The sequence below is a fragment of the Channa argus genome, chromosome 9, assembly GCF_033026475.1.
Source record: "Channa argus isolate prfri chromosome 9, Channa argus male v1.0, whole genome shotgun sequence".
Lineage (NCBI taxonomy): Eukaryota > Metazoa > Chordata > Actinopteri > Anabantiformes > Channidae > Channa > Channa argus.
Window position 1 is genome coordinate 19,554,964 of NC_090205.1, and position 13,642 is coordinate 19,568,605.

The 13,642-nt window shown below is 35.8% G+C and overlaps 4 protein-coding genes across 4 annotated transcripts; all 4 read left to right on the forward strand.

Annotated features, from left to right (window-relative positions):
• The first annotated feature begins 1,992 nt into the window (after positions 1-1,992).
• LOC137133457 (olfactory receptor 10A3-like) lies at positions 1,993-2,928 on the forward strand. The gene has a single exon (XM_067517120.1). It carries the CDS (start codon positions 1,993-1,995, stop codon positions 2,926-2,928), a length of 936 nt encoding a protein of 311 aa, XP_067373221.1.
• A 1,930-nt stretch (positions 2,929-4,858) lies between these two features.
• LOC137133458 (olfactory receptor 6C1-like) lies at positions 4,859-5,806 on the forward strand. Its single transcript, XM_067517121.1, has one exon. It carries the CDS (start codon positions 4,859-4,861, stop codon positions 5,804-5,806), a length of 948 nt encoding a protein of 315 aa, XP_067373222.1.
• Positions 5,807-8,269: 2,463 nt separating this feature from the next.
• Positions 8,270-9,202, forward strand: LOC137133459 (olfactory receptor 2K2-like). Its single transcript, XM_067517122.1, has one exon. The coding sequence runs from the start codon at positions 8,270-8,272 to the stop codon at positions 9,200-9,202; it is 933 nt and encodes a 310-aa protein (XP_067373223.1).
• A 1,812-nt stretch (positions 9,203-11,014) lies between these two features.
• LOC137133059 (olfactory receptor 5F1-like) lies at positions 11,015-11,932 on the forward strand. The gene has a single exon (XM_067516187.1). The coding sequence runs from the start codon at positions 11,015-11,017 to the stop codon at positions 11,930-11,932; it is 918 nt and encodes a 305-aa protein (XP_067372288.1).
• Positions 11,933-13,642: the final 1,710 nt, after the last annotated feature.

Genomic DNA, 13,642 nt, shown 5'->3' on the forward strand with positions numbered 1-13,642 from the left:
ACAAAATTATCCATTATAAATGGCTTTAATAGAAATGTTATAATCATGACTATGTGCCAAATCTAATACCCCCTTGTTTAAAGAGTAAAACACAGACACTTTTCATTAAAATAGTAATTAATGCACAATTAGCTATTATTTTTTGGCGAAAAAATAATGTTCCTCCCCAAATGTTCCTACTTGGGGAGAATACAGAATATATAGAAATGTGCCAGTGCTGTATAGTGCTTATGTGGGTGACTGTCGTGCAGGAGGGTAAAGCGGTCGTCTACCAATCTTGCAGTTGTTGGTTTGATCCCCGGTCGATCACATGTCAAAATGTCCTTGAGCAAGACACTGAACCCCAACTTAGTTGCTGCCGGTGAGCATTTGCCAGCTGCATAGCAACTTGCCCATTTGATTGTGAGTGCGAATGGGTGAATAAAAAGCAGTATAAAGCGCTTTAGGGCCAATAGGTAGAGAAGTGCTATATAAGTGCAGATCATTTACCGTTTATTCCAGATTGGTCTCTGCAGCAGAAAGTAAGGTAAAGACCTATAGGAATAATTGGACATCACTTTACCATCACCATGATGAAATATAAATGACATAATCTCCAGTCTCCAAACTGACTTGCTTAACTTTTCCATATTAAGAAGCCCTGAGCTGATGAATGGGTAAAATTAGTGCTGCCTCCCTGGGGTGTTTCAGTGGAAAACACCAGGCTTCAGGGAACAGGGCTGGTTGCTTGTTAGTGTGTGCTGGCCTCATGGGATAACCCCCTAACCAAAGGCTTTGAGACCTTGTTCTTTTTATTATAATTACATAATCTAAATCATTTATAGTATCATATTTTTACCGTGCCGTTGTTGTCATTTACTGCTTAATATACATGTTAACAACAAAATCTCTTAGAGCTTAGCTTCAATACGGAATATCTCAGAGAGGATATTGTAGTTGTTTTAGAGGACTAGAGCATGGCAGTTATGGTACAAATGGTCAAAAACACCACTCTGGAGACCTGGGGACTAATGTTACTAATGTTATGCTCGAGTCAGATTCTGATGATGGACAAATAAACCGAAGTTTTTACCGTTCAATGAGACCAGGAACAATTCCACATCAAACTACATGTAAACCAGTGTTTTATAGTCCTTTAATACATTTTATTAAAATTGATAAATTCCAATACAGCAGCTCTGCCATGAATTCCAGTTTTTAGGCTGAAACTGTCAAAAAGGTGATAATTCTACTCTTTATTTATTATCGGGGTCAAAGTGAGGGGTGGAGTTGTGCTGAAGTGATTCTAAAGTTTTGGCCCCTTTATTTATTTTGTATATGTGGCCAAAATATTAAAACCACCTTTTCTGATAATGATGATGATCTCTGGTACAACTCCACAAAATTTACAAGTGGAGAATCTTTGCAATTTCTTGCTAGTTCTAAACAGTAACATTTTGAAAAACCTTTGAAAATAGTTGCATGAAGAGATTTTCTTCATGTTGCATAACTGTGTCAGTGTTAATGAAAAATAACAATCTTCAGTTGCTGTAATCAACCCTAAATGGCTATACTGTGGTTTTGTTGTGTATAGGAGGTTATAAAGTGAGGATCAGTGCTAACTGCAATGCAAAACAAAGTTTAGAAAATATACAAATTATTTAGCTCCGGGTTCGTTATTTACATACATTTTACAAAAACATCATAAAGATCTTGCATATAGCGGTGGAAAACCATATGGAGGCATTTCCAAATCCTCCAGAGATGAAACACTGGGATGGGGTAACACCCTTCAGGTTGGACAAGACAAAAGTCTTTGACCACCTCCCGGAACCCACATATGTGTATTGCCTGTGCATTGATATCTTTAAAACCAAAGTGCAAACTGTAGATGGACAGGTATAACTGTTTACAATTTAGATCTGTTTAGTTGAAAATACTAATTAGTGAGTTTTGTATAAGAACAGGCACAGAGACCTTTTCTCCTGATACTGGGAATCTTTGACTTCAACAATGGGAAACAGCTCTTTCTCCTTTTACTTTAACCTGACCATGTTCATGAACATTGGAGAGTACCGTTATCCAGCCTTTGTCTTATGCCTTCTGCTCTACAGCTTTATTGTCGCTGCAAATCTTGTCATTATATTCATAATATTACAGGAGAGTACACTGCATGAGCCCATGTATATTTTCATTGCATTTTTGTCTGTCAACTCACTTTTTGGCTCTGCTGGTTTCTTTCCCAGATTCCTCATGGATCTTCTGTCTGATACTCATTTAATCTCACATTCTGCTTGCTTAACTCAGATCTATGTTATTTACACATATGCTTCATGTGAAATTGCAATTCTCTGCATTATGGCATATGATAGATATGTTGCAGTATGTCATCCTTTACACTATCACACAAAGATGAACTCTAGAACTGTTTATACAATTTCCTTCTTCGCTTGGGTGTGTCCAGCCTGTAACCTCACAATAAGCATTATGACAGTTGTCAGGCTGCCTTTATGTGGTAATGATATACAGAAGGTGTACTGTGCCAGCTGGAATATTGTGAAATTAGCATGTGTTACCACTGCTGTTAACAGTATTGTTGCTATGCTGGGTGCAATAATTATAGCCTTCATCCCCTTTAGTTTTATTCTGTATACTTATGTGAGGATTGTCTTTGCTTGTTGGAAAGGCTCCTCAGATGTCAGGGGGAAAGTAATACAGAGTTGCCTACCGCATGTTATTTCATTTATGATTTATTCCATCACTTCATTTAGTGATACTGCCTTGAGCCGACAAAATCTTGAAGCAATGAACCCCTTTGTGGCTGTAATTTTATCACTAGAATTAATTGTCATCCCCCCTGTTCTGAATCCTCTTGTGTATGGACTAAAGTTACCAGAAATTAGAAGACATGTTTTCAGGATATTAGGCTTAAAACTCCAAAAAACATGATTTCCTTCAGAACATTACCAGATTTTACACCGATCTTTTGAAAGGACCGTGTTGAGAAAGCACACACACACAAACAAATACTCCCAATCAATCAAAACTGAGCCAACTAAAAATGTCTCCTCATTTACTTTGATTACAGTTTATTTGACTTCATGCCACAGTCTGCTAAATAAAATGTGAACAGGCAACCACTGCTTACAATGTGCATCGATAAATGGTTTAAGACTGATTTGAACTTTCACAAATATTGTTGGAGCTGTTATCAGCCATAACATGCATCTAGTGTACTTATAGTTACAGCACCTTCACTTAGCACTTAATGTCAACTGATTTTTAATTCAAATAGCACAAAGGAAAAGGGAAATTTAGAATTTAATAATGTAAAACTTTTCTCATCGATTATATTAAAGATGAACTCATGGATGAACTATTCTGATGGTTTAAGGTCTTTCCTTGTACATGTATTTACCAAAAATAATATAATGGCTACACAAATGATTTACAAATTAAACATTTGTAAAAGTTGGAGATGAGCCTTGAGTGCTATTTATGTACAAGCTATCTATCTATCTATCTATCTATCTATCTATCTATCTATCTATCTATCTATCTATCTATCTATCTATCTATCTATCTATCTATCTATCTATCTATCTATCTATCTATCTATTTATCTATCTATCTATCTATCTATCTATCTTTGGTAATGAGGTAAATAGGTGTAGTTTTCATAAACAACATTTTATTAATACACAACATGGTAAGTCTTTGAATTGCCTAAAAAAATTGAGAATTAAATGAGGTTATCTTAAACCACGATGCCATTGTCCTCTCACATAACGACAAATTTAACATTAAAAACAAAATTAACATTTCTACACATCTTGATCTCTGAATCTTTAGAAATGATTAAACACTGTTAAAAGTTTTCCCTCGTGAGAAGAGAATCAGAAAGTGTTGCCACAGATACAGAAAGTTGCACTGTGGGCTTCAACTTGGCCTCATTTTCAGCCTATATGTTTAGATTTGGCAACATTAAATATTTAGAATAGGCTATTAATCGTTTTGTACCATTGAACATACAGATACCTCACTGACTTCCTTGTATCAACGTAGGAAACTTGAAAACGTGATGATTCTCAGGCAAGTTCTGAAAAGTAGCCTTCAAATTCCTGCCTCAGAAGAAATTCATTTTCTAAATATGTGATAAAAGTGAGAAGTCCAAGCCGAGTTTTAAGACTTCTGGGTACAAGTCTCAAGTCAAGTGTCTGTGTGTGACATGTGCAACTTGAGCCCAAAATCATCTGTTCCCTTCTTTTACACGTGTGCAGTGCTCTTTGCATCAAAATACAGAAACAGACAAAGCAAAAAAAGTTGGAGTGCAGATCCAGTTTTGCAATGCAACTATTGCTTACTTGCAATGCAACTATAACTTATAGATTAGACCTTTGGACTATTGCCTATATTAGTAAGACTACAAACAAATAGGACTAGATATAAAAGTGAAATTTACAGGACTGATTCATTGTGCCCACCAACTTAAATGCCTCCTGTTGTCTGCATGGAGCAGGGAGGGGCAGGCTGGATTGAGTTATTTAGAGTCACATGGTAACACTTTTAAATTTCATATTGTAGCTTTAATAAAGAAAATGGAAAAATGGACACGTGCTTTATAGTAACAGTAATTGCTTGAGTAAATTTCAGTTGACTGCTTATAAAAAAAGAAACTGCCACATGATATTTTAAGTCCCATGTTCACAACGTCACTGAGTGTTACTGCTATAGGAGAATATAAACAAATGATTACGAATCGTGTAAGAGGTGAGTAGACACAGAACAAGATGCTAATTTATTCTTCCAACATATCAGACTGTGTGAATGCAGTTGCTGTTTTGCAGTGTTAAAGTGACATAAAGGTGATTAACATTATATGATGGATAATGTAACAGTAATTACTGTGCTTACTCTTTCAGGGTTAAATGGCACAGCAAACTACAGAGTCACTCTGTTTGCTGTCACTGTATTGTGTTACTGTGTGATTCTGTTGGTAAATGTGACCATTATTGCCACAATCATTGGGGATAAAAGCCTTCATGAACCCATGTATATCTTCCTCTGTAACCTGTGCATCAATGGACTTTATGGGACGGCTGGATTTTACCCCAAATTCCTCCATGACCTTCTGTCTCCCACTCAGGTTATCTCTCATGCTGGGTGTCTTCTGCAGGGTTTTGTGTTGCACTCGTCTGCTTGTGCTGATTTCTCCCTTCTAGCTTTAATGGCCTATGACAGATATGTGGCCATATGTCGACCTCTGATGTACCACTCTGTGATGACTAAACAAAGAATTAGTTTATTTATGTTTTCTGCTTGGTTTGTTCCTTTCTTTCTCATGTTCCTGAACACACTGACATCAACATCAAGGTTATGTGGCTCAAACATACCAAGGATCTACTGTGTCAATTGGTTGGTTAATAGTTTAGCTTGTTCAGATTCAGACTCAATAGCAAAAACAATTATTCCAGCCTTTAATAGTACTTTTTATGGTGTCCATGGTGGGTTTGTCGCTTGGACTTATATATATATGATCAAAAAATGCCTAAATTCCAAAGAGAACATAACTAAGTTTATGCAGACATGTTTACCACATGTGTTCTCTGTAGCAAGTTTTGGTGTTTGTCTGCTTTTTGATTTGTTGTACATGCGATTTAGCTCAAGAGATTTGTCACAAAGTGTCCAGAATTTTATGGCAATGGAATTTCTGCTTTTTCCTCCAATTATCCATCCTCTCATATATGGTTTCATATTAACAAAAATAAGAAAGAGTATTTTAAATTTTATGTGTGGATTAAATTCGGTTTTTCGACTAAAGTTATAAGTGATTTGAAAGAAACGCATAATTAATCAAACTATATCATTAATGTTTATTCAGTGTTACATTCATTCATAAGTGTTGAAACCTATTTGTAAAAATATAACAAAAATGGAATATCTTAGAATACGTGTACTGTGCTGAGTAAGAACTGTGTCATAATCCTGTTAAAACTGATAGAAGAGAAAAGCTGAAAAAATGCTAATGTGTTCACAATGAAATTGTTGCAAAATGTGTTTATTAATTATAATGTTAATGACTAATTATTAAAACAGCAATTATTCTGTTCCAATTATATGGAGAGGCTAAATGTATGATTTAACAGAATTGCTTGGTTTCTGTTAAACCACAGATGATAAGTAATCATGATATATAGCATATTTTTTTCTAAATTTCAGCCTATTGGTAATCAGATTAATAATAAAAGCTCATGTGCCTATAATTAATTTCTGTGCAGGGGAAGTGACACATCTTCAACTACTACAACTACTATACTGCAAGTTTTTCTACACACATTACCACTGACTACAGTGGTAATGAAGTAGTGTTATTACTGATTAAACTGCATCTCTTGCCACTGTCCATGCCCTGTGAGGGTAAAACCCCTGCACTCTTAAAAGGCTTATTTTAAATGTTGGAGTGACGTAGACTAATGAAACATAACACAAATTCATGGGATTTAATGTTATGTGATTGTGTAGACACCTGTTGATCTCTGAACCCGGAGATTTTTTTTATCTAACTGCAGACGTTAACCAGCTCTCTCTGCCCTTATGATTTCCTGTAAAGATATCAGAATTCAGGAAGTTTAAGTTAAGACAATTAGGGTCAATCATTAGTAAATCATTAGGGTCATTAGGGAATACATCTCATACAGTTTGTTTGATATTAGCTAGAAACCTGATGGTACCATTCAACTTTATCCTGTCTTTTTTAGGAGGGAGCATATGTGACTATATCCTTCAAGCCCCCTTATGCAAAGTCGTATTATACTGCTGCTCTGTCCCGAATCATACAAAGGTTAAAAGTGAGCTAGTGGGCGTTCTGATGATGTTCTATCACTCAACTGCCTCTGTAGTAGAATGATTGAACCTTTTATTAGTTACATGGCTCTGATGTGCTGTAAACAAAAAACTGGGGTTTGATTCCTTGCCTTAGGCAATGTCCTTAATGCTCCCTGCCTACCTCGTTGCTAATGACAGTTGTAAACACAAAAGTCACATTGGCTCGGGCATCGCCTGAGTCAACAAGGTCCGCATCAGGTGTAACCAGGGCAACCTGATGAAAATGGGACGTTGAAAGAAGAACTATATGTTCATGGGAGAGAGCTGAAAACAGGGAATCATTGGAATTCTTCTTATACTGTTATAAAAGTTATACAAACAATTCATTTTAAGATTCTAGGATATAAATAAAAAAGTGTAATAATTTACCAGCTCTAGTTCTTCAGTTATGGACCTGTTTCTTTTAATTCTTCCTTTAGGTTTTCCTCTTTCTGTCTCTATTGCTCAGGAGGATTTTGATTGGTAGGATTTTCCTCATTCTAGCTCTTCCTCAGGATCCCCAAAGGCCTTCTGTCATTCCATCTCCTCCTCTGAGGCTTGAAAATTCTTTTTCTAATGACATTTCTTTATTTGAGGCTGGTTAGGCCTTTCACAGGGTTCCTTCACAATCCTTCTTCTGTTCTCAGGTTTGTATGCAGTTATGAAATACATATTTGGCCAACAACATCATTAAAGAAGAAGGGATTCCTCACAGTGAGTGACACTTTGAACAGTACTTGATATTTGTAAAGCTAAAGATGCACTGGTGTGAAAAGCCCAAGTAAAATAGAAACTAGAAAGGTTATTATTCTATCCATTCTTTAACATTTAATTCATAATTTTTTAATAAAGCAACTTGCTTTAGACCCTATCTATAAACACCCAACTGTTAAATCATTGGGTTTTGTAATCATCATAGTAATGATAGTAATTCAGTGGTGTAAGGTGTTGGAGACCTTTATGAACTCGATTCAAGAATTCTGCTAAAGAGAGAAAAAAAAACCTCTCAGAACACATCTTCACAATGTGTGGCCATTGAATCCTTAATTAGGAGTCGATGGAAGATGCGGTGTAAAAAAAGATGGTTTAGAAAATGTAATACCACCCACCGTGTTATTCCATTGGATGTCATCATGTGTTGAATATGCATTGAATCCTTCCTATTGCCAACTTCACAATGAAATAAAAAGAACAACTGCTCAAACAAACACACAACGTGAGGCTTTGTGGCAACATGTATGGGAAATGCTGGACTCATATATGTTGCAAGTGTAAATTACATTCACTCTAAAAGAATAGAAATTGGTCCTTGGTTATTTCTACATTGTTAAAAAAATAGATATTTCCTATATTAAAATATATTAAAAGTTATCATGTCAAAAGCGGTTTAGATATTTTTAAGGATCGTACAACCACATTAAATAAAATGGAAAATGAAACAATTTTTCATTTTAACCTCACCATGTTTGTGAACATTGGGTTTTACTGCTATCCAGCCTTTGTAATATGCTTCCTGCTTTTTGTCATTATTGTCTTTGCTAATATTGTTATAATACTGGTGATATCACTGGAAAGAACACTTCATGAGCCCATGTATGTGTTCATTGCATTTTTGTCTGTCAACTCTCTATATGGTTCTACTGGTTTCTTCCCTAGATTATTTTTGGATCTTCTGTCTGATACTCATTTAATCTCACGTCCTGCTTGTTTTACTCAGATCTATGTTATTTACACGTATGCTTTCCATGAAATGACCATCCTCAGCATTATGGCATATGATAGATATCTTGCTGTGTGTGATCCTTTACGCTATCACGACAAGGTGACCCCTAAGACAGTCCGTGGGTTGGCAGTCTTTGCTTGGATATTTCCAGACATTTGTGTTTCTTTATGTATTTATTTGGCCATCAGACTTCCATTATGTGGCAACAGGATACAAAAAGTATACTGTGCCAATTGGAATATTATTAAACTGTCCTGTATTACCACTCTTATGAATAATATTGTTGGTTTGTTTGTAACTATAATTACTGTGATTCTGCCTTTGGTCTATGTCTTGTATACTTACTTTCAAATTATGCTTGTGTGTAGAAAAAGCTCAGCTGAATTTAAGAGCAAAGTGTTTCAAACCTGCTTACCACATACTATTTCATTTATCAGTTTTTCTGTCTCCATTTTTTGTGATATTGCATTAAGTCGTTTAAATGTTGAAAATTTAAACCCAGTTTTTGCTGTCATTTTATCATTGGAGTTTGTAATGATTCCTCCACTTCTGAACCCTCTTGTCTATGGTCTAAAGTTACCAAAGATTAGAACAAATATTTTCAGGATTTTGTCATGCTCAAAAACTCTACCATAAACTCTCTGTCTTGAACAATTACTTTAAAATCACAGAAATCTGTATCTATTATATAAAACACAATCTTTATAATAAATATGATAAAGTGTATACATGTATTCATATTTTTTTTTTCTTGTGAAGCTGTAACATCTGCTTAAGGTGATGCTTTGATGCTTTGATGCTTTAGATATAACAAATAGTTAGTTTTACAGTAAACTGTCCAGATGCACCAAATGCAGTGTGTCAAATCAAAAGTTTATTAAATGAGCAGAAAACTGTCTACACTAAAATTGTTTCTTAACTTTCGTAACTTTTAGATATTCTGCTATACATATAATGTGCATTACGTGTCAGAACCCCAAAGATGAACCCATGAACCCATGGTAGTTTACATTTGTTGACCTCATACTATATATTTAAAATAAAGTATTAAAGAATTTAATAAACAAAGACATATTTTGAATTTGGGTTAGTGAAAACTATTTTTATGTGGGATGTTTATTTTATTTACTCTTCTAATATAAAGTAATTGGTTTTATTATGATGTTTACATAGAAATTACTAACCAATACTCTCATGTTGTGTGAGAAATAATTGAAATTAAATACTTTAGTGCATGGACACAAAACCTCTGTCATGCCTGAACATTTTTCTGAATTGCCGTGACAATTATTAAAAGCAAGTGAGGTGGAAGTTGCACCGGAAGCTGCTTAGTACAGTAAAGGACAAGGCACGTCGTATGAAATGACTTTTTCTGGTGTTATTGGGACTTTTTGTAATTCTAACTTCTCTTTACAAGTCCCCTCTCATGTCCCAAACCACTCACATGCTGCCCAGTCCTTGTGCAGAAGCCCCTCCCAGCTGCCGTCAGAGCAGGAGATGTTCAGATACACCAAAAACTGAAAAAGTATTCCTGTGTAGCTGCCACAGTTCTGCACATTTTCCTTGTTCTTAAAAAACGGCACCAGTACACTTCTCCTCCATTCCTCGGGCACCCTCTCACTCTTCAAGATCTAGTTAAAAAAACTAGTCACAAACTCTACTCCCACCTCTCCTAAACACAGCACCGGTGGCGGTCGTTGTTAACCCGGGTTCCGACCAATCCAGTATGGAAGTCTGATTCGATGATTAAACTGATGTTTAATTTGGCATTTATCCAGACTTGGAACTGGCACAAGAAGATGCTGGCTTATGCCCCCTTGTTGCTGCATTATGTTTCAGAAGTGCTCCAAGCACAATTAATATTATCATTATTATTTTCGTCTTTTGGCTCCTGTAAATTCCTTTTTTTTTTTACACGGGATGCTTGGAACCTCCAACCCTCTGCTCAGTGGGTGGCCACAACTGAGCCCCTGCTGTCCCCGCTCCAAGCCCAATATACATTAGTAAAAACATGCTTAAGGTCACAATTTAGCATGTGTAGCACAAGTGAAATGCCAGCTGACACATAGGCAGACAAAGCACATGACTAAAGCGGATTTAAACTCAGTTGCCAACACGGTCCTGTGTCACCAATTACTATGCTTGTTAAAATAAAATACAAAAAATAGTATTAATATTGAAAGATTTTCAAATATAGAAATATTTATTTGCATAAGTAAATGTAAACTGCCAACTTCCAATGAAAGCAGCTCCCACATGATTTGAAGATTATAGCCTTGCATTAACGTCATTGAGTGTTACTGCAATGAGAGAATATAAATAATTAGTTACACATGATGTAAGGTGGACAGGGAAAGGGATGCCACTTCTTTCCTTCAACTAAACTGGCTGTGCAAATGCAGTTGCTGTTGTGCAGTGTTAAAGTGACATAAAGGTGATTAACATTATATGATGGATAATGTAACAGTAATTACTATGCTTACTCTTTCAGGGTTAAATGGCACAGCAAACTACAGAGTCACTCTGTTTGCTGTCACTGTATTGTGTTACTGTGTGATTCTGTTGGTAAATGTGACCATTATTGCCACAATCATTGGGGATAAAAGCCTTCATGAACCCATGTATATCTTCCTCTGTAACCTGTGCATCAATGGACTTTATGGGACGGCTGGATTTTACCCCAAATTCCTCCATGACCTTCTGTCTTCCACTCAGGTTATCTCTCATGCTGGGTGTCTTCTGCAGGGTTTTGTGTTGCACTCGTCAGCTACTGCAGATTTCTCCATTTTAGCTTTAATGGCCTATGACAGATATGTGGCCATATGTCGACCTCTGGTGTACCACTCTGTGATGACTAAACAAAGAATTAGTTTATTTGTGTTTTTTGCTTGGTTTGTTCCTTTTAATCTGTTATTCATGAGCACAATAACATCAATATCGAGGTTATGTGGCTCAACAATACCAAAAATCTACTGTGTTAATTGGTTAGTTAATAATCTGGCTTGTTCTACTTCAGTTGCAACTATTATTATTCCAGCTTTTAATTATACTTTTTATATTGGCCATGCTTGTTTTGTTGTGTGGACTTATATTTATATGATCAAAACATGTCTAAAATCTAGAGAGAACATGACCAGATTTATGCAGACATGTATGCCACATGTATTCGCTGTTGCAATTTTTACTGTATGTTTGTATTTTGATTTGTTGTACATGCGATTTGGCTCAAGAGATTTATCACAAAATGTCCAGAATTTTATGGCAATGGAATTTCTCCTCATTCCGCCAATTACCAATCCTCTCATATATGGTTTCAAATTAACAAAAATAAGGAAAAGAATTCTACATCTTATTTGTGGCAAATGATCTGCCCACCTTTATGAACTTTTCTGATGAAAGATAAAAGACATGTAGGATTTTGGAACATTCGAAATAGTGACTCCGCAATTAAGAAAACAAACAAGGGATTATTTGTTAGTGAGAGGTGACCAACTAACTATCTGTTGAGGTTTAAGATTTTCTCACTGCCAGCACATTAACAAATGTAATAATAAATTTGCATGTGATCATGCAAACAATACCATGTTGTACATACATACTGTAGCTTAAAGGTTATATTTTGCATTAATTGTTGAGTATTTTCTTTTGACAAGCAATTTATTAGCTGTCATGCTCTGCCTTTATTAGGTAACTTAGGTTTCTCTCCCTAAGTTACATTACAAGGAATAAAACATTACAAGCATAAAGAATGCGTAAAAACTATTCTTTAAGCAATAAGTCAAAGTTAAAATTACTTGTCCTGTGTAGCTGGACACAGGACACAGCTCACATTTAACTGCAGATTTAGAACTAGAACTGACTGAAAATCTGTAGCAGTTACAAAGTATTATGGGTACTTTCATGAGTGTCTGAACACAGCATCTGATCTGGGTTGTCTCTGGACATCTTGGTGCCCTAGGCAAAACATTCTCTGGTGCCTATGGGGGTTCTGAGTTTGTCATTACAATTGTCATAAAAATCATCAAATTTATTTTTTAAATATCTTATTATTTTACGTGCACACTTGTTTCTATTATTTACAGTGCATTCAGAAAGTTTTCAGACCCCTTGACTTTTCAATTTCTTGAATTTTGTTATGTTGCAGACTAAACTGTTTAAATACAAAATTTCCCCATTAATCTACACTCAGTACCCCATAATGACAAAGTCAAAACTGAATTTTTGGAATGTCTTTAAAAATATAATCACATGTACTTGGGTATTCAGACCCTTTACTCAGTACCACGTTGAAGCACCTTTGGCAGCAATTACAGCCTGAAGTCTTTTTGGGTGTGATGCAACAAGCTGTAAACATCTGGAATGGGGGATTTGGGGGATGGGGACAGTTGGTGGACAGGCATTTTCAGGTCTCTCTAGAGATGTTCAGTAGGGTTCAAGTCAGGGCAAAGAACATTTACAGAGGTTTCACTAAGGCACTCCTTTGTTGTTTTGGCTCTGTTTCTCAGATTGATTTCATGTTGGAAGGTGAATCTTCTGATGTCCTAAGTGCTGTGGAACAGGTTTTTGTTGAGGATATCTTTGTACTTTATTCCATTTAGCTTTTCCTCTTCCCTTATCAGTCTCCCAGTCCCTGCTGCTATAAAATACCCTCTCAGTATAATGCTGCCAACACCATGAGTCACTGTATAGATGGTATTTGAAGTGAGACAAAATGTTTAGATTTGAAGCCAAAAAGTTAAAACTTGGTTTCATCACACAGAGAATCTTGTTCCTTTCACCGGGCCACTATCATTATGTTAATCATAATTGTCTCTGTATCACTGTAAATTTATCAGAACTTTTTATATTTCTACACTGTAATAAGCACAGTATAGAGGACCAGGGATTTGTCCCACTCAAAATTTCTCAAGGCCAGTCAGTCATGGAAATTCAGCACGCTGGACCTCATATTGTGTAGCACACAGTAATTGATATGGAGAGAAGAAGACCTGGTGTTTGACCCTTTGTAGGAAACACAGGAGCAAATGTGTTATAACAGTTAAAAAATATAACCAAAACCTAATGAACAGTTATTGG

What these genes read in the sequence shown, in the direction of transcription:
- LOC137133457 (XM_067517120.1), top strand. Translation starts at nt 1,993, where the DNA reads ATGGGAAACAGCTCTTTCTCCTTTTACTTTAACCTGACCATGTTCATG.
- LOC137133458 (XM_067517121.1), top strand. Translation starts at nt 4,859, where the DNA reads ATGATGGATAATGTAACAGTAATTACTGTGCTTACTCTTTCAGGGTTA.
- LOC137133459 (XM_067517122.1), top strand. Translation starts at nt 8,270, where the DNA reads ATGGAAAATGAAACAATTTTTCATTTTAACCTCACCATGTTTGTGAAC.
- LOC137133059 (XM_067516187.1), top strand. Translation starts at nt 11,015, where the DNA reads ATGATGGATAATGTAACAGTAATTACTATGCTTACTCTTTCAGGGTTA.